General features: G+C 45.2%; 2 protein-coding genes across 3 annotated transcripts in view; both read right to left on the bottom strand.

The window, feature by feature from the left end:
- trpm4a (transient receptor potential cation channel, subfamily M, member 4a) overlaps positions 1 to 12595 on the bottom strand; it is a 28580-nt gene extending 15985 nt beyond the window's left edge. The window contains exons 1-14 of the mRNA XM_071501418.1: positions 12467 to 12595; positions 8598 to 8659; positions 7927 to 8104; positions 6925 to 7105; positions 6494 to 6663; positions 5288 to 5465; positions 4655 to 4719; positions 4169 to 4408; positions 3849 to 3951; positions 3229 to 3347; positions 2285 to 2587; positions 1781 to 1882; positions 1487 to 1615; positions 1275 to 1404 (exon numbers count right to left, since the gene is read on the bottom strand). Coding sequence (XP_071357519.1) covers positions 1275 to 1404; positions 1487 to 1615; positions 1781 to 1882; positions 2285 to 2587; positions 3229 to 3347; positions 3849 to 3951; positions 4169 to 4408; positions 4655 to 4719; positions 5288 to 5465; positions 6494 to 6663; positions 6925 to 7105; positions 7927 to 8104; positions 8598 to 8659; positions 12467 to 12541 — 2035 coding nt within the window. The 5' untranslated portion in view covers positions 12542 to 12595. The remainder of the gene's footprint in view (positions 1 to 1274; positions 1405 to 1486; positions 1616 to 1780; positions 1883 to 2284; positions 2588 to 3228; positions 3348 to 3848; positions 3952 to 4168; positions 4409 to 4654; positions 4720 to 5287; positions 5466 to 6493; positions 6664 to 6924; positions 7106 to 7926; positions 8105 to 8597; positions 8660 to 12466) is intronic.
- A 6887-nt stretch (positions 12596 to 19482) lies between these two features.
- prmt1 (protein arginine methyltransferase 1) lies at positions 19483 to 24929 on the bottom strand. 2 transcript variants are annotated; one of them, XM_071501404.1, is made up of 10 exons: positions 24795 to 24929; positions 23048 to 23143; positions 22798 to 22953; positions 22652 to 22715; positions 22395 to 22537; positions 21869 to 21956; positions 21643 to 21758; positions 21406 to 21556; positions 20485 to 20606; positions 19483 to 20405 (listed from the first exon to the last, which is right to left on the bottom strand). In XM_071501404.1, exons 1-10 carry the CDS (start codon positions 24819 to 24821, stop codon positions 20322 to 20324), a joined length of 1047 nt encoding a protein of 348 aa, XP_071357505.1. In that variant the 5' UTR covers positions 24822 to 24929; the 3' UTR covers positions 19483 to 20321. The 2 variants fall into 2 exon arrangements, with proteins under 2 accessions (XP_071357505.1, XP_071357506.1); XM_071501405.1 differs by having other exon boundaries at positions 23048 to 23134; positions 24795 to 24865.
- Between the last annotated feature and the right edge of the window lie 276 nt (positions 24930 to 25205).

Below are 25205 nucleotides of genomic sequence, written 5' to 3'. Positions count from 1 at the left end.
AGTTGAAAAGTAAAAAAACACTTTCCTCTGAGCTTGATTGAAACTCGGTTTAACTCGGTTAAGAGAATGTTTTACAGTAGGCAAGGAATTGAGGTCTGAGGACTGAAGTCTATGGTCTGAGGTCTGAGGTCCATGTCTAAGATCTGAGGTCTGAGGTTTGATATCTGTGTTCTGAGGTCTGAGGTCTGTGGCCTGTGGTCTGAGATATGTGGTCTGAGGTCTGTGGTGTGGGATCTAAGGTCTTAGTTCTGTTGTCTGTGGTCGGAGGTCTGTGGTTTGAGGTCTGTGGTCCTAAGTCTGAGGTGTGGAGTTGTAAATAGTTGTTGCCGTTGGTCTACCATGTCAACATCATCTCCTAGAATACACTGGGGCTATTACAGTTTAATCTAGACCCCCTTCCTGCTGTTTCCTGACTAAACTAAACGAGGAAGTAGAAAGAGGGACCCAGGATCTTTAGCAGCCCTACAGTTTGTAACTAATCTTCCAACCACCTGGCTCAGTACTCTTCGTTGCCATGGGAGGGGTTTTCTGTACCTGGTTGGCTGGAAAGGTTATGGTCCAGAGGAGAGGTCTCACCTGGTGAAATATTGCACCAGTTTCATCCTGATAAGCCTGGTGGGTCACCTGTTGCCCAGCCACTGTGGCCGAATCCCCTCCAGAGACATTACATTTTTCCAGACCACTCCACAAAGTGGTCTACCGGTGGTCTGTAATCCTCCCCCTGCTCATCACTCATACAACTGACCACTGCTGATTACATCTGTGGTGTGACAGTCTGAGCTGTCGCAGTTGAACAGGAGTGGACACAGTCCCTGTGGGGCTCCTGGACCACTCCTGTCACACAGTCTGTCAGGTGGTCTGTGACCCAGCAGGTGGAAGAGGAGTCTGCCCTCGTCACCTGCAGCTTCTCTGTCAGAAGCAGAGGACAGATGGTGTAGAATGAGCAGCTGGTTCCAGGTGAGAGTGAGCTCTCTGCAGCAGGTAGATGACGACTTGTCTGTTACCAATGGCAACATCAGTCTCTACTGTGTGTTTAAATGGTAACAGGCTAACAGGTCCAGGTCTGACGGAACTGGTCTGACTGGTCCCTGGAGGAGACGTTGATATGTCCAGTTACTGTGTTGTCTATGTCTGTCAGAGAGGAACAGGTATCCTGATGAATGACGGACTGTTACAGGTCCAGCCTCTAGGCTGACACAGGTAGCTGATGTTTAGAGGAGGAGGTCCTGCAGCTGTGAACTCCTGAGTCAATCATGTAGAGAACAGAGACTCACCGTGAGCCAGGTCCTCAAATGTCTGTGCCAGCTCCTTCATGGACAGTTTGTTCTCCGTCTCACTCTCCAGCTTAGAGAGCTCCCTCAGCAGCTTACAGCCCCCCAGAGCGCTCAGCACCGACTCCCCCGCCTGAGAGGAAACACACAGACAGATGAAACTGGATCTGAGGGTTCAGATGAAACTGGATCTGAGGGTTTCAGCTGAGTCTCACCATCTCCCAGAAGTAAACAGCCATTTCCCTGCGGTTCTGCAGGACAGCCCAGATGAAGAGGGCCGCCCAGGGTGAGAGGCAGCGCTGGTCCCGGTACAGACATTCCCCCAGCAGCATCTTGTTGACGTTCTGCAGGTAAAGACAGAGTCTCAGGTGAGGGAGTCAGACCTGGATAGACCACCTGTTATCACAGGTTAGATTATACTGACGCAGCAGCTTTGACTGTTGTTTCAGTGACAAAGAACTTTAACACCGTCTAACTCAGGAGCTGCACACAGACTCTGGCTCACTGACCCTGAGAGTCCTCCTGGTGCTGGAGCTGGGGTCCAGGCCCAGAGGTCCGTAGTAGAAAGGCTGACAGACGTCACCCAGCAGGTCCCACAGCAAACGGGACACCTGCAGCATCAGAACACGCGTCAGTATCACAGCACAGGATAAACATCAGAAGTCCAACAGCTGCACAGTGAAATTCACACAGCTGCAGTGAAACACCTGTACAGGTGTGTGTGGTTATTGTACCTCTACCTGTACATCCTTGTGTACTCTGATGATTATGTGACAGAACTCAGATCAACATGGTTCCCTACAGTGTTTCTGTGTCACATCGTGTGAAGGTGATGATGATGTCGTCCTGTGAACAGCTTGTTTCTATGGTTACTAAACAAAATCTATTGTAGCCTGCAACATGTTGTTCATTAGTGAGTAAACAAGTCATGACATCAACATCCTCTCACCCACTGTCCCATTAACAGTGTCATTAGTTACTCCCTCCTCTTCATCCTCCCTCTTCCTCCTCACCTCATACAAGCTCAGCTCCATCGCGGAGGCGGGGCCAGTGAGGGCACTCTGTGGACTCTTCAGGGGGGATGTCACAAGCCTGTCCAGGCTGGGCAGGGACCCCGCCAGGGCCTGCCTCTCACTCAGACGCCTCTGCAGCAGCGTGTAGACCAGAGAGCTGTCTGACAGTGAGCGGTACAGGCTCTCCAGGCGCCGGTACGTCAGGTAGTCCAGGATGTTCAGACCGTTCTCACAAAACAGACGCACAAACTGAGGCTTGTCGTTGATCAGTGCGTCTGTCATGGAGTCCTCCAGGTCGTCATACTGAAAACACAATCATCAGCATCATGTGACTGAAGCATCCAGGACCACGTCTGTAACCACATCACAGCATGACGGTCAACATGTCAACATGTAATCAACACGTGATTAACTAGTAATCAACACACAATCAATTTGTGATCAACTAGTGATAAAAATTTACATGTTATAAACATGGTGATCATTATGTGATCAACATGTGATCATCATGTGATCAAACTGTGGTCATTTACAGATTCAGACTCATTCAGAGAAACTTGTGACTGTCCTGGAGTTCACTGAGCTCCTCCTCCTCTCCTCCTCCTTCTCCTTCTCCTCAGGCTCCTCTGCAGAAAGAGATTCTGATTCTAATGAACCTCAGCACTAACATCAGACAGAAGGAGGAGCTGAGGCTGTGCACTGTGACACTCCAGGTGTACAGTTGTACAGTTGATACAGATGATACAGGTGTACAGGTGATGCAGGTGTACAGTGATACAGTTGTACAGGTGTGTAGGTGTACAGGTGATACAAGTGTACAGGTGATAAAGGTGTATAGGTGATACAGGCGATACAGATGTACAGGTGATACAGGTGTACTGGTGATACAAATGTACAGGTGTACAAGTGATACAGGTGTACAGGTGTTTCAGTATGACTCTGACCTTCCACTGTATGTCTCCGTTGAAGAGCTCAGCTTTAGCGATGTCCACTCTGTTCCAGGCCACAGCCAGTTTCAGCTCCTCAGTGCACTCACTGGCTGCACTGCACACACGTTTACTAGCTTCACCCACACACACACACACACACACACACACACACATACACACACATAACTTGTATTGTACAGTAATGGACAGTGGATTAATAAAACTGGACAGTGATGAAGTTAGGGTTTTTGTGAGTTAGGGGGGCTGCTCCACACACCACAGACCGTCTATAAACCTGGACATAGACTCTGGGTCTAAAAAGTGAAGGCAGTGCTGAAGAGCCTTAAAGCTGCATTCTATTTAATGACCATCAGTGGGCGACTCCACTGGTTGTAAACAGAAGTCTGATTGTATTGAAGTCTATGTGAAAATGTCTCGACTTCTCACTGATTTATTACCTCAGTAAACATTTTTCTAGTTTCAAGTCTTCTTCAATACAACATGATGTTCATTTTTAAATGATCTTTCCTGGCTTTGTCCTGGTCCTCAGGTCTGGAGGTCAGTCCTGAGACCAGACTCAGGTCTGGGGGAGCTTGCTCTGTGAAACCTCTCTATGGTTTAATTAATTGACTCACCTCTGACGAGAGCTTTGAGGAGAACTGTATCAAAGTCATCAGAACCCTCCTGTTCTCCGTGGAACACAGTGATGAGCTCTCTGTTCTGATGGATGCTGAGAGCCTGGACAGAGACAGAGATACAACACTTATTCATGAACACACAGACACACACACACACAGTCATCAGACATCCTGCCTCCTGCTCATCACAATAACCTTCACACAGACAGGAAACACATCAGACTGGATGTGACGTCAGTTACGTGTCCAAAAAGAGCAGGAAACTCCAGCTGCTATGTGACTGACATCATGACGTGTACATGAGCTAACTGACTCACACTGTCCACCAGTCTCTCCAGCTCAGATTCAGACGGGAAGTGTTTCCGGACCTTCTCACGGACCCTGTCACGGAGCTCTGTGCTGAGGCCCTGAGCGGCCTCCCCCTCTGCAGGGGGAGAGGTGGGACTGAGGGGGACGGAGGACAGATCACCCAGCAGGTCACTGATAAGGTCTGCAGCTGGACCAGAACCAGCCAGGACTAACCAGGGTGTAGCTTTCCTCAGAGAGGCATCCAGTCTCTGAGGACGAGGACGAGAGGACACAGTTTCATTATTCAGTCAGAGACAGAGACACCTGTCCTCTACAGAGCTGATGAGTAAAAACTAACTTCAGTGACATCACACACCTGTGGAACATCAGACACTGTGTCATCAGCAGGGACAGGTCTCACCTGCTCTGAGATTAAATCCCTCACACTTGATAACACATGAGCTCATCTATACCTGAGCTCTGACTCTATAAATAACTCTGTGACAGCTCCTCACCTCCAGCATGGTGGCGTCTCCAGAGATGAGCATGCACAGCACTGGGATTTCAATACTGCCACTTCCTGTTGGTCCAGGACAGGAAGTGAGAACAAATGAGAGAAGTTTTCTGCTTACACCACCAGTAACATCTATTATCATAAACACACATCAGACACATGCTCTACAACTCACCACTAGAGGGCAGGCAGGTACAGCGTTTGTGTGTGTGTGTGTGTCCAGGTACTACATCCAGATGTGTGTGTGTGTGTGTGTGTGTGTGTGTGTGTGTGTGTGTGTGTGTGAACCGCCTGCTGAGTGTCAGTGTCACATCCTGTGAGTTTGGTGAGGACAGTGCAACATATGAGCTTCATCATGACTGACCTGACTCACCCAAGCGACACACTGAGTTTCTTCTTCTAACACATTATTGATGCAGTCAGTCGTTTACTTCGGCAGAGTGAGTCTGATACTCATCTGCACTGAAGTCACCTGTGACACAGCTGACACACCTTCATTCAGCTCTACCTGTCAGCAGAGGAGTGGAGCCTGGATGTCAGAGACCCCTCCCTCTGCGTCAGGTGTGACACTGTGACTCTGTCATGTCTGAACTCATCCATTTGCTCTACATGTAGAAATCTGTCTCTGTCTCACCCCAGATGCCAGTGCGCTGATGGGAAATGTAGTCCTCCAGATTAGCACGAAAGGCCGCCTCGCCCCCCCGCCGACCAACACTCCCATCATCCACCAGGAGGAAAGCCTGGCAGTTGTTGTCCAGGCAGAAGGAGTCGCGTGACGTGTTCTGGACGTAGTACCGAGCAGGGAAACTGCCCTTCAACACACAGAGGAGCCAGAGTCAGGTGAGTCCAGGATCCAGGAGGACTGACGTGGACTCAATGAGCCTCACACCAGCTGTCACATCAGAACCATGACTTAAGTATCTCAGAAGTGAGACACCTGCAGGTGAGTTCAGTCACAGTTACAAGAACAAGATCACATGACCAGAGAAGATAAAGACGCAGAGTTACACTGAGGATGAGGAGCAGGTTTATTGTGAACATGTGGTGGAGATCAAACAGTGAAAGTGAAGAGAGTAGTTGATGTGTGATGAAGTCAGTGAGACTGAAATGTTCATTTCTAATGATGAAATATTGATCAGTGTATGGATAATTGATCTAATCAAAGACATCAGAGGTTTAGTTTTTATTTCCATTTCTGCTCACTGAGTCTCCTCCTGTTATTCTGAGCTGCAGTGATGAAGATGAGAGTCACAGCTTCATCACTGTCAGGATCCTGTGGATTAAAGAATCTGTGTTCAGTTCAGATGAAGCTCTAATAGTTCTGATGGAGTTATTTAGTGATAAACTCTCCTCTGTTTGTTAGAAGCTCTGTTTTAAAACCAGAGAGGACACATGGAAAGACTCCAACAGAAGAACATCCACTGATCCATACAAACATCTACTGATCTTTATTATTAGACTTTATTCTCAACTCTTTTGTCCCTGTCAGGGTCCTGTAGACATGATGTAACTGATGTAACTGTAATGTCCTCATCTGTCTGTCATACAGGCTCCGCCTCCTTTTCTCTATCTGTTTGTGACCTCTGTCACAGATCTGTTTCTCCTCTTTGTGTCTCTGAGTCACAGCTGCCTGCTTCCTCCAGGAGGAGGAAGAGGATCACCAGTCTGTGACTGGTTCTGTTTGTGACAGGTGTGAGATCAGGTGTGTTCCTGTCAGAGGACTCAAAGGTGTAGTTCACCTTGTAATGTAACTCTTTAAACAGGAGTAGACCACCTGGGGGGAAGCTCAGGACAGATGAGGGGTGTGAACTCAGGACAGTCACATAAAGTGTGATGGTACCTGGACGTTGACGAGCTGCTGTCTATTGTGGACCAGGCCCCAGGGAGCCAGTCCCACAGCGATCACTTTCTTCTGGGAGAGAGCCGGAGCAGCGGCGGCGTGGTCCCTCACTGCCTCACCCACACAGCAGGACACGCCCTCCCTCAGACCCCCTGTCAAGATCCAGGCCCCTGAGCAAGGGGGGGGTCACAGTGTAGATCACAGTGGTTTAAAGTCATATATTCAAACATCATTAAACAGACTTAGATTCAGACTCAGTCTGTGGTGAATTATCTCTGATCCAGGACCAACATCAGTTTTTATCCTGTGTCAACAGAAACATGTTGTTTCTACTGGTTTCTGTTGGTTTATGCTTGTTTTTACTGGTTTCTGTTGGTTTATGCTTGTTTCTACTGGTTTCTGCTGGTCCCAGTGGTGACTCTGGTTGATACCTGTGCTCTGTGCAGCTCTGACCAGCCCGTTTCTCAGGACATCTTTCACCCATGTCTTGATCTTCCCATGGCCCTCGCCCCCCACCACCGACACCACCAGGTTGGGTGAGGGCAGACCCCAGTGAGCCGTCATCAGGGTGTAGACGATCTGAGGCGATGTGTCACACGACAGCCGCAGAAACTGGACAGAAAGAGGGAGGATACATCATTGGTATGATCTGATCATCACTCATACTGCAGGTCTGACCTCAGTCCACCTGGGACTAAAACCAGACCTCATCAGGTCTCCTGACAGGTTGCTGTCGGTTCCACCATATCAGGTACAGGGACTACGTCACATCCACTCAAACAAATCAATCAACATGATAAAATTCATACTGACAATATTTGGATTTACCTGCAGGCATCAGCATTTCTTCTCATGTCATAAACTGACATGAAGGAGCTCGTACCTGGACAGGTAAACCCATAGCTACCAGGTGATAACCAGCTTTGTAGTGCAGGTCAATGTCGTATAATGTTAGGTCCTGTTTAACCAGACAACAAAAGTTATCCTGGGTCTGTTGAACTTGCTTGTTAATAGAGGCCTAAGCTCTGGAGCAGGTTAGCTATGCCTCATAGGTGATTTACCCTGGTTACCATGGGATCTACCTAGTTATCATGGAGATCTACCTGGTTAAAAGTGAGCAGCTTCATGATACAGGAAGCCCTCTGATCTGTGTTCTCCAGGGATCAGGAGAGGCAGTCAGTTATGTTGAGGCCTGTTAGTAGCTGGTGTAGTTGTGAGGCAGAGTGGTGACCTGATAATACACAAGTTCCCCTGCTCTACCTGAACTCTGACACAGGTGGGTCAAAATACAAAGGTTGGAGAAAAAGTATTTTTTTGGGCCAGTGGGTGTCACATTACCTGTGTGTGTGTGTGTGTGTGTGTGTGTGTGTGTGTGTGTGTGTGTGTATGTGTGTGTGTGCGTGTGTGTGTTTGTGTGTGTGTCTGCCACTCACATGACTGTGTCTGCGTCCAGCACCAGCAAACTCCAGCTCTCCGAATGCATCAGTGGGACACTCTGATGAGTGTTGTCTGCTGTCCCATTGGGTGACAATAGCTGCTCCAAAGTAGTCTCCTGTTGCCACGGAGTCATGGACCTCCCGCACGCCACCACACTGACACAACGCTCCATTACTAAAATCAGGTCATATTAGATTAGATTAGATTAGATTAGATTAAATTTGACCATGTTATATCATATCATATCATATGAGATGAGATGAGATGAGATGAGATGAGATGATTTAATTACTGTACAGACACATAAACACATGTGTGTCATCAGCAAAGCAATGAACAGAAATCTTATAATCATGTACTATTAGACACGAGGGGGACCTAGGACAGAGCCTTGAGGTACTCCAGAGTTCAGAGGTAGATGAAATGAGATTATCAAGAGTTATGTTAAACTGTCTGAGAGATGAACCACCTGAGAGCAGGTTCTGCAGCACCTACAGAACCTACTCAGATACAAAGATCTACAGACTCAATGGCAGAGCTGAGGCTCAGTAAAAAATGTCTATGATAAGAAAAATAGTATCCTGTCATTAAAACACTGAGTCCATGTGACTTTTACTTCATGATATATTTGTGCATTTTATAAAAGACAGGTGATACAAGAGATTACCTGAAAGAGTCTTCAACAAAGGTGGTGCACACTCTCTTCTTGATGATCTTGGGAATCCAGCTCTGTGAGCAGGAAACAGTTCATTAGCATCATGAGGACACAGAAACATCAAGATAAATAGACTTCAGAGGCTCTGTGACAGGTTGGTCACATAAGTGTAGTCTATGTGATACACAGGTTTATGCTGTATTCCCAGTGAGAAAGCTCCAGAATTCCTGTTTAACCATAAATTATCGTATCCTTGTGTATTTTTAAATGTTCTGTGACTGAACTTGCACTTCAACAATTTATTTATGTAAAAAAAAAAAAAGGTGCTGTGAATCATGTAATGTCAAGTGAAAAGTTCATCAATGAGCAGTAGACTGACGAGCTCTGTGTGCTGTCAGAAAATACACATCAGTGTCAGTGGATTCCCTCTACACTTCTGAACTACAGTACAATGTTGCAGTGGCTCACCAGGTAGAGTGGATATCATTAAAGCTCTGTTCAAACCTCGTCGGTACGGGTTCGAGTCCATTGCATGGCTTTTTGCAGCAGGTCATCCCTGTCTCTCATTGACTGTCATGTCTCTGTCTCACTGTGGCTATCAGAATAAAGAAACAGGCTGTGGAGATACAGGGCTGAGTGGGTGACTCACCTTTGTCCCTGGTGACACACACTCTTTCTGATGTCTGACCTGAAACAGCAGCTACAGGTGTTACCTATGTACCCACAGCCGCTACAGAGCAGACTGCACAGTGTGAGTGGAATCGTTCAGTTACTTATACCCCAGGCTTCCGCTGAGGTGAACATGGTACAGCCTATTGTTTAATTAACTGTATATTGCCAACTGCAGCCTATATTATAGTCTATGTGAGCCTGTATCATTCAATAACAAATACAGGTAACAAGGCAATAATCAGCAAATTGATTAGGCTAATATTCCATCCATTAGATCTTAGATTTGGGGATCCTTCATTTCTTCTTTGTGCTGGTGGGTAGCCAACCCACAGTATACCCATTAAAACAAAGCAATCTACATCTCTAGTTCATCACAACGTATGGAACACCACACATATGGACATTCACAACCAGGCAAAAGCTTTGTGTTTCACATGGAGGTGAACTGTCCTCCTATAAAGACCCTGACCTCTGACCTCTGACCAACTGTATAGTACTTGTCTGTAGAGACACCTGTTCAGTAGAGATCTGCTATCAATATAAAGAAAATATCAACATGTTAATAACATGTTGTTACAGCTTTGAGAAGCAGAACCAGACATAAAAAATTAATTCGTTTTACTGTTCTGATATATTTATGATATATTTATGACACTACAACAAAACCTGGAAACAGTTTGATGGTTTGTTTCAGTTAGAACAACAGTCTGAGCTGTAAAATACAAGGCCATCTGTTGTAACAGACACTCTACCTGGGTCTCTCCCCTAATGTCATATTTCCCTCTTGTAAAGAGAACATGAGAACGTTCACACTCACACAAGAAACGAGGAAACTGGGAAAATCAGGTTAAACAGGAAAAACTAAATCACCTGTAGCAACCTGGTTACTGCACAACCTCTTTATACCTAAAGGTCAGTGATCAGATCTCTACCCTAGATCAATGTTAGCTCAGACATCCATTCATCACCCATCATCCATCCATCATCCATCATCATCTATCCATCCACCATCCAGCCATCCATCATCCATTCATCATCCATCCACCCACCATCCAGCCATCCATCATCCATCCATCATTCATTCATCATCCATCCATCATCCATTATCCATCCATCCATGATCCAGCCATCCATCCATCCATCATCCATCATCCATCATCCATTCATCATCCATCATCCATCCATCCATCATCTATCCATTCATCCATCCATCATCCATCCATTCATCCATCATCCATTATCCATCCATCATCATCCATTCATCATCCATCCATCATCCATCATCCATCCATCATCCATTATCCATTATCCATCCATCATCATCCATTCATCATCCATCCATCATCCATCATCCATCATCCATCATCCATCATCAGCTACACCCACTTCTCCTCGAGGCTCAGTCTCAGATGACCCTGAGCAACAGGTGTGGTCCAAGTGAGGTACAAGTAATCTGATCACAACAGAGACAACAGTAAGAGACAAAGGTACACTGTGAAACACTGGGCTCTGGATTATAGCTGGCTAAACATACACACACACACACACCCTTGGTGCTCAGACCCCAACAAGATGGAAGTCAAGCAGAGACTGAGGGAAACTAACAGTCATGCTCTCTGAGACTAGTTTGTAAATAAAGTGTGTGTGTGTGTGTGTGTGTGTGTATTGAAGCAGATTACAGTGAAACACAATCTCATATTTTCACTGACAGAGGACTGGTTCAACCTGTCTGTTGTTTGTTCTCCAGAGGTTTCACTCCATCTTCTCACAGCTGGTGTTAGATTACAGGATTCACTTCCTGTCCCCTGAGTCCTGAATGACCCACAGACCAGAACAGACCTGAGTCCTGAACGACCCACAGACTGAACAGGCTAGTGAGAAGCTGTGAGCTTTACCCAGAGGAAATAAAATGAGTTCAATAACTATGACATTCTGTGAAAAATCAGTGACACCCCCCACAGATTATAACTGTGTTAACAAAGACACAGATTATGTGAAGATCAGATCATTAATGACCAGTTGAAGTAGAAACCAGCTCATTCAGTCCCTGTCTCCTTTCATACACATTATGACATACTTGTGAACAGGTGATGAGGTGAAGGTTCAGATGGGAACATCAGGGACTGACCAGTCACATGGTCTCCACAAGTGGTCTGTGCTCCTATTGGTCAGCGCCGCCAAACACATCATACAGCGTCTCAGAGTAGACAGAAACCTCTTGATGCTCCAGTCTGGTGGTCTGGACTTCATGAAGAGTCCACTCAGCTTCCTGGCTTTCAGCTCACTACACATCCAGGATCAGTCAGGTGGGTTCACCTGAGACATCTGATTGAAATGTTCAACCTCATGTTTCACTTCTGAAGAAAACTGCTGCAGGTTTAATCCATTACAGGGGAGGTCATGGCTTGTGAGCCTTATAAGCCTCATGAGCTCATGTTTTGGTCCACTTCACTTCCTCTTTATCAGTGTCTTTGTTTTCACTCACCTGTTGAATGTCTGTGTGTTGTTTAATCAGTTTAAATAAAGTTATGCCTGTGGCACACAGGTGAGCAGCCCTCTGACAGTTGTTGTGTCATCAGTCCCGAAGCTGCTATTTCCACAATAACAGAAGCTGTTGTCCCCAAACGAAGAGTCCAGCACAGACTCAGACTCTGGAGTCACCAAACATCACAATGTGAACACAACACAAGTCTAATCATGTGATGCTGTAGATGTGTGTGTGTGTGTGTGTGTGTGTGTGTGTGTCAGTCTGCAGAGTGAGTCTTTACAGTTTCACTTCAGTCACAGAGGAGCAGTCAGATACCATCAGAGCCTCCAGCCTGGCTCCTAACTCCTAACTCCTCTCTCCTCTCTTCTCTCTCCTCATACCTCCCTGCTGCCTTCAGGCATTTTACAAGTCTCAGCTGGTTTAACAACATCTGTTTACCCTCATACAGGACCTCCTTCCCTCTGGTTCAGGAGCTCATCAACACTTCTTTAAAAAGAAACTTTACACAGTCACACAATCACCACAACACAATAAACACACACAGGCATCTCCTCATTACCATCTGTAGTGAACTGTACAGACAGGGTCTGAGGTCACTCTGAGTGACACCTCACTGTACGTTCCTGTCTTATTAAAACCAGCTGTGGTGTGTGTGTGTGTGTGTGTGTGTGTGTGTGTGTGTGTGTGTGTGTGTGTGTGTGTGTTGTCCACAGATTCTCACCTGGTCCCTCTCTTTCGTACTTCCAGCCTTCCCTCCTCCTCCGTCCCTCTCCAGCTCCTTCGTCCTGCGCTGCATCCTCGGACTGAGATCGGGCGGCTCCGGATCAGCTGTGCTTCCCGCTGCCCCGCCCACAGCACAGCGCACATGCTCCACAGCTCCGTGTCGTCACATGTGGCGCCAGATAAGCTGCAGGAAGGACTGACGTTTATCTTTAACAGACATTCAGTTCGTACATATATACTGTCTCATATTCTTTTATGGCAGACTTACATTTTAGTTCCTTAAAAATGATTTCTCTTAATGTCAGAGGTATCCCTGACAGCACCAAAAGAAAATCAGTTTTTATCTGCTGTAGGAGAAAAAATTGACAAAAATTGAAAAACTTGATATTTTTATAAGAGACTCATTGAAGTGATGATGATATGAAGTTTTGGAAAGCTCAGCGGGGTGATCAGTGTTATTTTTGTCACATCTCTCAACAATCAGCTGGTGTTGCCATCCTCCTCAACAAGTTTAAAGGAGACAGTATTGAATCAATCACATCAAATGAGGGTCCATGGATAATCCTAGTATTTAATCTGGATAACGCTCCCTTTATAGTCTGCAATTTATACAACTATAATAATTCAACCCAGGCAAAGATTATGCTAACACAACTTTGTATAAAACTAAAGGCACTTAAAACAAAATATCAGGAAGCACACTATGGTCATGGAGGAGACTATAATGATGCTCTGGATGATTTTACAGACAGAAGACCTGCTAGAGTAAACCAACACTCAAGATTTAAAAGTATTGCATTTGGTTGTGGACAGCTTTCAGTATTGATGTTTGGAGGTTCTTAAATCCTGTTATCAAGGAGTTCACTTGGAGCAATACCAATAGTTCTTTACAATCCCGGATCAATTGATGGTTTATATCTCCTTCTTGTTTGTAATTTGTTTGAGTCCTCATATAATTATGCTCCACTGTCTGATCACCATTTGATTATACTCCATTTAGTAAGTACCAATCAACAAAAAAGTAAGTTATGTGGATATTGGAGGTTACATAATAATTTATTAAATGATGACATATTCTGTGATTTGGTGAAAACGACAGCAGAAAGAATATTTGGCGATAACGAGATGACTCATATCCAGAAATGGGAATTTTTAAGATCAGCTGTAAATTAGCTATGAGATGTAGTTAAAAAAAAAAAAGAAAGAAAAAAAAACATTAATGCTTAAAGATGATCTCTTAGAGAAAGAAGTAATAAGATTGAATAAACTGAAGGAAGACATAGATCATATGTACAGGAGCTTTTGCATGTTCAAGAGCAAAATGGTTGGAACAAGGGGAAAGAAACTTCAGCTACTTATTTGCCAAAATAACTACAAAATAAATAATATTACAGCCCTTAAAATGAATGATGATACTATCTCCAACCCTTTGTACATCTTCAAATATGTTGGGTCATTTTATAGTAAAATATATAAATCCAATTTTCAAGTCAGTGTTTGTGATAAATTCATTGAGTTAGTTGAATTTATCATACATCCACTATTTCAGAACACTTTAAGATGCAATGCGAAAAATCTTTTACAAAACAAGAAATCTCTGAGGTAGCTCACTGTATGAAAAAAAGGGAAATCACCAAGCACTGTTGGTCTCTCTGTTGAATTCTATTTACATTTTTGGGATATTATTGAAAGGCCCTTATTTGAATTATTTAAAGAATATATTATAAGAAATGTCCACAACAATGAAACAGGGTATAATAACCCTAATCCCTAAACCTGATAAAGATAACTTTCTGATAGAACATAGGAGACCTATTACACTCCTGAACATAGATTATAAGAGTGTTTCTTTAGTTTTTGCTAGGCGTTTTAAAAAAAGGTTTTGGTGAGATCATAAATGAAACACAAACAGGCTTTATAACCAACCATCATATAAAATCCAATGTAAGACTTATTCTTGATTTACCAGATTACTCTGATAAAATTGATACCAATGCATTATATTATTTCTCGACTTCTATAAGGCATTTGATACTGTAAAACATTGTTTCTTATTTAGAGCACTCCAAACTTTTGGTTTTGGTGAAAACTTTATTGTTGCTAAACAAAATGTTGTGAAACCCCTGGTCCACCTGTGTGTGACAACTGTTCAAACTCCTGCTACTGTATCTGTCTCTAACTGAGGTCCACAGGGACAGACTGAGGTCCACACAGAGACAGACTGAGGTCCACACAGACTGAGGTCCAAAGAGACAGACTGAGATCAGTCTTTATCTTTAACATGAGGATGATCTTCACTCTGTGTCAGTGTCACAAGTTTCATGTGTAATTATTCTTTCTAATGGTGTTTTTAGAAAACAGAAAATGAATGAATACCACTTCCCTCCTGAACACGTTGGTAGTTATTCACACTGTTTGCTGCAGCCTGAGGCAGCTTCATGAGACCTCCCTGCATGGAGAAGACGAAAGTCTGCCCCCTCCCATCCCACCCACCCCTTCCCCCAAGAGACGCTCCAGACATTTCCTCAACAAAAGGAAGTCACAAATAAAACACATTCTTCCTCCTGTGCAACTCCCATAGTTATACATCAGTAAATACATGTGTCAGGAAAACACACACACACACACACACACACACACACACACAGAACTGGAATGTTGTTTGGAGGTGGGAATGACACACAAGCTTTACTCTCTAGCAATATGAGCTCAAAGAAATATTTAATAGCTTGTGAGAGCTTTGAAGCACATTTCACAGTCTTTATTCAGCAACTAGAACCTGCTCAGGTATCGCAACACAGCCCAGGTGTGGAACATGGGTCATGTGATGTCGTTGTAAATAGGTGGACACCAGAGAGGCCACAATGGGAGATTAAGGAGACAGTACAGGAAACTGTAGTTGGACGACTCAGGAAACCTGTTTCCGGCTGTTTCTGCCTGCAGAAACCATGGATGCAGTCGCAGGTCATATGACGAGCCTGGGGGCGGAGTTACATGGGCCAAAATACCAGTCCCATTTTGTATGGTGCCACCTGAAAAGTAAAGAAGTACTGAGCTGCTTCTGTTTGTCACTGACACTGTGGAGGCACAGTTATTCAATCAAAGGTTCAACATTAATAATGAAGAGATATGACCTGACAAACATGAATGTCTGCCTGTTCTAATACAGTGTGTAAGTCAGAGGAGATATATGAATCAGTTTATAGCAGTACACACAGAACTTAAACACATACACACAGAGAGGTGTTGTTTGCACGCTTCTGATCCTCAGTCAGTTTGTAGTGGTGTGTTCAGATAAGACTGTGCTGGATCCAGGATCAGTTTGTCTCTGGTGGTTTCAGCTCAGCCTGGTGAGTTTTACAGGTTTAGTTTTATTCAAACAAACACCCCCTGTTGTTTTGTTAATGATCTAACTTCTTCCACACCTTCACCTTGTTGAGGTAACACATCTTTCAATCAGTCGATGGTGCTGTGGTGCTGACGGTGGCTGCAGGCGCCTCAGTTCATCAGCTGCTCCAACACATCCAAACAAAGGTTTGTTTCTCAATGACAGAGAAAATAATGTGTGGAAGTTATTTATCTGATGTGTGTAAACTCGTTTCATTTCAGCTCAGTGTGAGTCTCTATTGTGTTTCTCTCTGCTTCCTGTTTCACTGTGTATCAGATCTTTTACTCATTAATTATCTGATGTCATTTATTGTAGAGTTGATCTGATGTAGTTTTAATCCTGTGTGTGTACCTCCTGCTTCAGGTGCTGGGATTCACTCAGTTGTGATGATGACATGTTTTGCGTTGATACATTTTATTAGAGTGTGTTTATTTGAAGTGTGTGTTGGTTTGTTGTCACAGGCAGAATAGTCCCTCAGTGGTCATCACACACTGACTGACAGTTACTCTCCTTCAGGAACAATGTTTCATGTACTGGAGGGAAAAACAAACCAGGTTATTACATGAAATTAAAAAAAAAACTGTATGTGAAGTAAAATAATTGATTCTTCACCTGAATATTCAAGGTGGATCAAAACACTTCACTGCTGGTTGTCACTCTTAGTATTTAGAGCCACAGCTTCTTCTGTGGACATTAACACAGCAGCTGAACAATGAATAATGCTATCAACACATGCTAACACTAACTGACCCTGTCCTCACTCAGCCTGTGAGTAACACCTGTGACAGGAGGTTGTAAGTATAATTTCTCATCCTCTGACTACAGGTTGGGAGTCAGCCCTCTGCTGCCCCCTGCTGGTGGAAGTGTGTCAACAGTGTGACATGATGATTTCCCATGGTCAGGCAGCATCAAACCATCATCACTGAACCACCTCACTGCTGCCATTCAACAGGCCATTGCATCTCCATCCATTCATCCATCCATCCATCCCTCCATCAATGTGCACAGCACTTTTCATAAAGGTTAGTTCAGTTAAAAGAGCTTCACTGATGAATAAATCTAATAAAAATGCTGAGATGAAGTTCAGTAAAGTCAACTGAAAGCTATAATGACAATAATAAAACACAGTTAGATTTAAAAAAAAATTGTAGGGCCCCTGGTGGCTCACCTTGTAGACTATGTACCATTAATATTTAGTCCTTACCACAGCAACCCAGGTTCGAGTCCAGCCTGTAGACCTTTGCTGAAGGTCATTCCCTCTCTCTCACTGTAATAAAGGCATAAAACGCCTGAAAAAATACTCTAAAAAAGAATAATTGTGTAACCACTCAGTGACGGGTATGAAAACTGTAACATGCAGGTAACTCACAGGTGCAGAGTGATGGAAAAGGTTTAGTACCCTTCACTGGCCACTGAGCGGTGATGACAGACAACTGCAGCCGGTCGAGGACAAACTGAGTGAGCAGGTGTTTCATACATTTATGTTTTTAAACCTGGAGCTCAGACAGTTATTCTGTCAGGTCTAACTTGTACTTTCATAAAGAGACAAACTAAAACTTTGAGGACATGCTCATGTTGTACAGTGACATCCAGTGGCCACTGTCGCCACAGTAGCCTCATTAGTAAATTAATACCTGTAAGATCATTACTACAGGTGTTAAAGTGAGAGATTAGTGACTTAGTTCTGTTTGTGATACCCAGAGTCCCTCATCTCATCACCAGAACCCCAGCACTGCTCATCCTCACCTTAATCAGGGCCAGACGGGTCACAGGGAGCGTCATGATCACATCACCTGTTTCTGTAGGAACTAAATGTAATGAGCAGAGTGACCACACAGCAGAAAGTTAATTCACCGCTCCACACAACCTCAGGTCTGAAGAACCCATGTTTATTTAGTCTGAAAATGAAAACTAGAAATTTAAAGTCGAATTTAATGGAAATTAATAAAATGCTTATATTTACATAAAGTTCATGAGAAAAGATGAAGGGATTCCACTAAACTCCTGTATGAGGTTTAACAGAGTAATGAAAGCTCATGAGTGAGCTCAGCACTGACACAGGTGGAAGATACCTTTTATCCTCCATAGATCAATGACTGAAAGCAGGGAAATGCCTCTTTTTACCAGTCAGCTACTCTCCAACTCGTAACCAACCATTTACCTACCAGTCACCTATCTGTTACTTACCAGTCACCTACCATTTACCTACTAATAACCAACCATTTACATACCAGTGACCAGTCACCTACCACTGACCAACCTTTTACCTATCAGTCACCAATCATTTACCTACCAGTGACCAATCAGTTACCAACCAGTCATCTACCACTGACCAACTATTTCCATACCAGCGACCAACCAGTCACCTACCATTGAACAATCATTTACCTACCAGTGACCAACACAGAAATGTTTCCTGTGGTTTTACTTGATGGAGCAGGTAAAACAGCTCCCTGATGGCACTCCTCACCAGAGATCTCACCTTAATGTGGATGAGACAGAAAACTGTCAGTTTGTGACGTGACACATAACCTTTAATCATCTACTTCTCCCCTGCAACATGTGGGATACATTCAAGAACTGACTGTGGACGAAGATTCTTCCTTTGTTCACACCGAGTCTCACAGGTGATGGAGTCCACTCTGAAAACCAGTCTAGATTCTGTGGGTCCACAGAACAGGAAACGTTCTAAGAACCTGCAGGGTCCACAAGAGCAGGTTCATTCTGGAACGCAAGGTCAGGATGTGCCCCAACAGAAGGTGCACTTACTAGCTTTTTTGGAGCTTTCAGCTGCACCTGATAAGGACATCAGCATCATCACAGCTTCATTCACTGCTCAACCTGAGAGACTGTAACAGTCTGGTCCCTGCACATGTACTGAAGGGGGGACAAGGCTAATCAGTATCAGACTCTCTGGATTTACACCCTGAGGCTCTGTCGCCTCCTGGTTAATAGATCAAACTGAAGTGTGTGTTGTTGGATGTAGTGTGTGTCTATCGGTGTGAGCAGCACATGGCTCTCTGCAGCAGATAAAAGAAAAGTCACATTTACAGTTTATTGTTTTATTTAAAAAAAACAAAAAAAAAAAAAAAACAAAGCAGCAGACAACAAAACAAAAATACAAAAGAGAATCAAAGTGTTGAGTCAGAGCTACCAGCATGGAGACCACGTTCACATCGACTCTGGGACACCTGACAGAGCTGTGGAGCCTGCTAGAACCAGGCCTCAGGATCTGGACCTACCAGACCTCAGGATCTGGACCTACCAGGCCCACTCTCTGTTCAGGTCCAGCAGTAAGTTAGTTTTCATGCTCAGGTTAGTGGTCTGATCAAACCTAATGAGGAAGGTAACTGGTGCAGCACAGATGCTGCAATCCAGTTGTTACACATGATAAAGGGCCAACAACCAAGAGGTCCACTTCAGGTCAAGGTTCAGGTCTGACTGAGTGCTGTGTTCCAGATGGATCCCACATCCTGGACTGAAGCAGGTTTCCGTGTGTAGTGTATTCACACTGGAAAAGTGACATTAACTTAAATGTGCTGCTAACACACTACTCTCCAACAATGCACTGCAAACAGGGAATGGAGGAGCTGCTCTCAGCTGGAAAACATCTGGATGAGCTGGTGGTGGATTTCATGTTGAACCTGTGAAGGTTTCTGCTGCAGTTTCAGTCACATGTTGACATCTGGTCTTTACTGGACCAGGTCTACAGCAGGCTGATTATATGAAGCTGTCTAGCTGTCTCCTGCAGCTCTGCTGCGACCCAGTCCCTGCTGGGCTGCAGAGATAAACTAACAAACACTCAGCAGAATTGAATCAGGATCAATGACGACCTGGACTACAGTTTCTGTTATCAGAGTCAGGTTCCTAAACACTGTGCTGATTAATTGTAAACACACTCCTGGCTCAGACCAGGTTGTGTGTAATTGTGGACTAATTCTACAGCCGGTCTAAAGTCCTGGTCTGTACTCTGGACCTTGGCACGCCACTCAGACCCAGACCCTGTGTATCAATAGGTTTTAATACATGGCTCTTTCTGGTGTGAAGGGGTCTGGTGACAGCATCTGTCAGTTACATATGGTTTGTTTTACCACGTGGAGGAGGCAGGTTTCTAGAGGACTGGGTCCTGCAGGGGCCACACTGAGGGTCCACACACATGTAGACATATGAGCTCCTGTCTGGACCTCACACATGCACAAGGACAGGAAGTAAAACCCAGGAAGATGTTGGACACAAACACATGTCAAACATACATTTTGTTGAGTGACTACTGCACAATGAAATCACCACTGCAACGCATTTTGACCCCAAGAATGTGAAAACCTTTAAATACTGTTACTGTTGAACAAGAACATGAAAGGAAAAAAAAAAAAAAAAAAATTACAGTCTTTAAAATGTTGCTGCAGGGGAGACCAGACTACGACTCCCAGTCACACCTGTCCTCTACTACACTGACAGGACGACACTAACGCATCCTGTACTCCGACGTCTTCGACATCTCACACAGCTGACCCTTGAAGTCGATGTCTATGGTGAAGTCCAGGTCCCTCTGAAAACAACACAGGCACAAGTCAGGAGAGAGGCAGACACAGTCTTTAAACCCCTCCAATTGATTGAGCTCTGCTTACATTGTTCTTGACGTTTGGCTTCATGCTGATGGTGCCGAAGATCTCCTCTCCAGTCTTCACAGTCAGGTAATCATCCAGGTAGAACACAGTCTGCTTCCAGTGGGTGTAGGGAGACTCTGGACCTGAGGGGGACAGGGTCTGCATCAGTATAGTCTGTAACAGTTCAGGTTCTGCTCATTTGAACCAGGTTCAATGCAAAACCACATTGTAGACTCTCAAGGCCACCAGAACCTGTCACTGTGTCTGTAGTAGGTCTCAGAGTGTGAACTGAGAGGGATCCACTCGTTTAGTGTTAGCTGTTAGCCATTAGCCTATCATCAGAACAGTATGATGCTCTGTGTGCGTGTTGTGTTCTCTGAATGTTGTCTTCACGGCTCTTGTCGATCTTCCCCTCAGTACCTACTTAACAGTGAAACCAGAACACAGACCAGGATCTGCTCTGACTCACCATCAGTGCTAATGTTACCGGTCAGCTAGGTTTGCTAATGCTAATGTTAGCAGTGCACTCTTCCACAACTTCCTGTCTCAGTTTATGTTATGTTGGAATGAAGAGTCAAACAGCTGGAGGTAGATAACATCACTAGAGGTCAGAGGTCAAACACCACAGAATGGATCAGTGATCAGATTTGAACAGAGTGTGTGTGTGTACACACTTGCTACATAGTAAGGACCAAAAAAAGTATTTTACTAACAGAGTGAGGACATTTTGGCCAGTCCTCACTTTGAGACACCTTCAAATCACATTGAGGGTTAAGACTTGCTTTTAGAGTTATAGTTAGAATTAGGTTTAGGTTAAGGTCAGGGTTAGGGTTAGGCACTCAGTTGTGATGGTTAAGGTTAGGGTAAGGGGCTAGGGAATACATTATGTCAATGAGTGTCCTCACAAAGATAGAAGTACAAGTATGTGTATGTGTGACTGACTGGTGGAGAAGCCGGTCCTCTTGTGACAGCGGGTGAACTCGATGTTGAAGTAGGTGACCAGAGCGTGGATGTAGTCATTCCTCTTCACCTGCAGGCAGAACGGGGAGGTGAAGGTCAGGTCCTCTGCCTTCACCGTGTAGATGTCCACCTCCTACACAAACACAACCACAGTCAACACTCTGCAGCAGAGGACAGAAACACAAACAGCAGCATTGGACCAGGTGTCCCTCCTCCCACCTTGATGAGACAGGCGCTGCTGACCAGCTGCTTCGGGTCCACCACGTCAACCAGGGGCTCCTTGATCGCCACCTCCTTGATGCACGACATGTCAAAACCATACACGTTCTCCCACCCTAACACATTAACACACACACACACACAGGCCAGCTCAATGGAATCATCAGATCTTGTGTACTCATGTTTCCACCCAGCTTCTGGAGGACCCGTCTCCAGGACTACTCACAGTGGATCTTGTAGTCCTTGTACTGCCTGTCTTCGATGGCAGTGACATACAGGGTTGCCCTGTCTGGGAAGATGAGTCCATCTGGTTTCTGTCAGAGAGCAAGAGGGAGCAGAACTTCAACATGTTGTCCAGAGGACTAACACATGTATGTAAGTGAGGCCACAGTCTGACGCACTGTATCATGTGAGCACCTGAACTGAGCTCATTAAACAGGCTGCGCACTGAACGCTTCATTTCCTGTTAAATATTACTAAAGTTTTATCTTTACCTGGACCAGTATCATTCTGGAGCCTGAGTCCAGACTCTGGATCAACTAATAGTATCAGTACAGTGAGAAGTGTGTTTCACTTAGAAACATTCAACCTCTAATTCCACCAACTGAAGCCCAGCTGTTAAATCACCCCCCTACACACACACACACACACACACACACACACACACACAAGCCAAGGTCAAACTACTCTTCTGATCTCAGGATCGCTGGAGGGAAACTGAACAGGAAACACACACACCCACACAAACATACCAGCCACTTGTCCCTGGCATAAATGACTGTGTTGAGCATGGACTCGTAGAAGAGGCAGTAACCCATCCACTCTGATATGATGATGTCGACTCCCTCCACAGGCAGCTCCACCTCCTCCACCTTCCCCTTGATGATGGTCACCACTGAGGACACAAGAGCAGGTAAGAGGCACACCTCAATGTTCACCCCTGACCCCATACCAGCCACCTGACCCAGAGACCCTCACGTGTCACTACAGGACTGGATCATTAACTCACCATCATCCAGCTTGTTGGCCTTGACGATCTTCACGGCGTAGTCTGAGATGCTGCTGCACTCGATCTGTTCACACAACAACAAGGTCACTGTGATGCTGCTGCTGTAAACACCACTGGTCACACACACATTCTGATTCCACACGTACCCCTATAACCTTCTTGGCCCCAGCTTTGGCAGCAAACATGCAGAGGATGCCTGTCCCACTGCCCACGTCCAGCACCACCTTGTCCTTGAACAGGTGCTTGTTGTGGAACATGGAGTTGCGGTAGGTCAGAGTGCGAACCTCGTCCTTCAGCATCTCCTACAGTGACAGGAAAAAGATCAGGTTCAGATTCAACTTCAAACATGAGTATGAGAGCGCAGTTTTTTTGTTTTTTTAGCTCAGAAGTAGTTACCTCGTGGATGCCAAAGTGGGCGTATGAGTCAAAGTAGTAGTCCTTTGACGTCATGTCCTCAGCTGCAGGCTTGGCTGAGCTCTCCCCCTGAGAAACCTCAACAGAAGACACACACAGTTACAGCCTGCAGTGGTCCTGGTCTTAGCTCCTGCTCTGACTCACAGGTCTTATCAGAAACCTCAGGTGAAAGAAACGCCATGCCATGAAACCAGCATCACTGCAGCCCAAACAGGGTCATGATCCACAGGAGCTCACCACAGTCTCTGGGTCAGACTGGAGGAGGAGATCAAGTCCAGCTCTGAGAACAGCCTCTACAGTAGCAGAGACCGGTACCTGAGGTGGCTCTGCTCAGACCACTGAAGAGAACAGAGGAGAATCTACAGACTTGACATGTGGACAGTGAACAACAATGCTGTGACTGGCCAGGTGTGTGCAAGTGAGACTATCTGAACCTCTTCTGCTTTTTCACACTTAAAGGATAATTATTGTATATCAACCTGCTGTTCTCTATATAAACGCTGTGACTCAGGGGCTCAACTTTTCATTCACCAGAGAACTGAGGACAAATATAATTTATCAACCTGTCTGTGCCACCACAGGTGAAGTTACTTTACCTATGGTCAGGATGACTGAGCTCTGCTGTAGAAACACACATCACGGTGATGTGTTATCTTGTGAATCTTTAACTCCACAGACTTTCTGCAGAGGAGGTAACATCACAACCCTCCAGTCCTCCACCTGCATCTACATCACTGTTTAAACCTGCTTCATGTAACAGACAAGAAGTTGCCTCAACAGAGACAGGATAGCTGGTAATTCACTTGAAAAATACCTGGAGTCTGGACTGAGTTAAACACGGTCAGCTCAGTGCAGTCGGTGTAAGAACTGGTCCCGTACCGGGATTTGAGACCGCTTCAGGTTCCAGTTTACAGGGAGTCGGAGCGGCACAAAGGAAGCGAGCACATGTTTGTGGTCTTGGCCTTCCTTGAGGACCTCCACAGACCAAATCTAAACCCGCACCGTGTCCACCAGCGACTCATCTCAAGCCCCAGTTACAGATAATAACCAGGTGTTATCCAGCAGACCAGTGGTCTTTACAGGACTAACAAGCTGCTGTTAGCAGGCTGGACGGGTCAACATGAGACGGGACTCGTTCACGTTCACTTTAGCCAGCCAAGAAGGAACCACAGCGGTACAAAGTCATACAAATTCATGGAGACGCCGCTAATACGTCACGTCACAGAGGAAACCACCTTGGCCCAGGTGTGGTGTGTGTTCGCAGCGAACTAACCGCTGACCAGAAGGAAACCAGCGGAGAAAGAGGCAGCGTCCACGCCGGGAGAGCCGCCGGCTAACTAGCTCTGGAGCTAACACGTTAGTCCCCATGCGGTCCCACAGACTCGTCAGACGCTGCCGGCCAAAGACGTTTCCTCTGTTCACACCTATCACTCCAGGTCACGGTGTCCCTGTCAGCTCAGACTGCCTTATAAATACCGGTTTTAGTGTTTGGACCCGGTCCTGGCTCTGTCCGCTGAATGAATGAGCGGCAACGGCAGATTCACCGAGTCACGTTAGCCAAATTAAAATGGATGCATCTCTCACTACCCGCTGCGTATGTAACGAAAGAGACGCACACGCTGAGACTGACGGACATATAGCAACACATCTTCAGGAACAGTGAAACCGTGATACACGAGACAAAGACAAAGCAGAGGAATCTATTGTATTTCCCTCATGAACACCTTACCTCCATCCTCTCTGCTGGCGCCGCCATTTCGATCTTCTGCCTGGCTGCGTGAGCTTCCAGGAGGCTTTCATAGCCCCGCCCACGACAGGCAGCTTTTATTTCTGATTTGACCAGACTGTAGACACGCCTTTATTATAATGACGCGTTTCCGTGTTTTCGGAGAGTCGGAATTTTCGTCCTCGTTTTCTCCAAGAACTGAGTTCTACGAAGGGCACACGAGTTATTAAACAACAAAAAGAAAAATAAGCTTTTGGGAAAATATGATTTTTTGAATCTGTCACTTTTGACTGAATATGTTAATATTTGTGTATTTATGTACCCTTGTGCTTTTGCCTTTAGCTTTTTCATTGACTTTATGTTTGTCTTTGGTACGTTAAATTCAGGTTATACGTGCTGTTGTTTTACCTTAAC

This window comes from Trachinotus anak, unplaced genomic scaffold, assembly GCF_046630095.1.
Source record: "Trachinotus anak isolate AG129_WGS33_773 ecotype Australia unplaced genomic scaffold, CSIRO_AGI_Tana_v1 ptg000017l, whole genome shotgun sequence".
NCBI lineage: Eukaryota > Metazoa > Chordata > Actinopteri > Carangiformes > Carangidae > Trachinotus > Trachinotus anak.
Note: the sequence above shows the minus strand (reverse complement) of the source record. Positions and strands in the feature narration are given on the sequence as shown.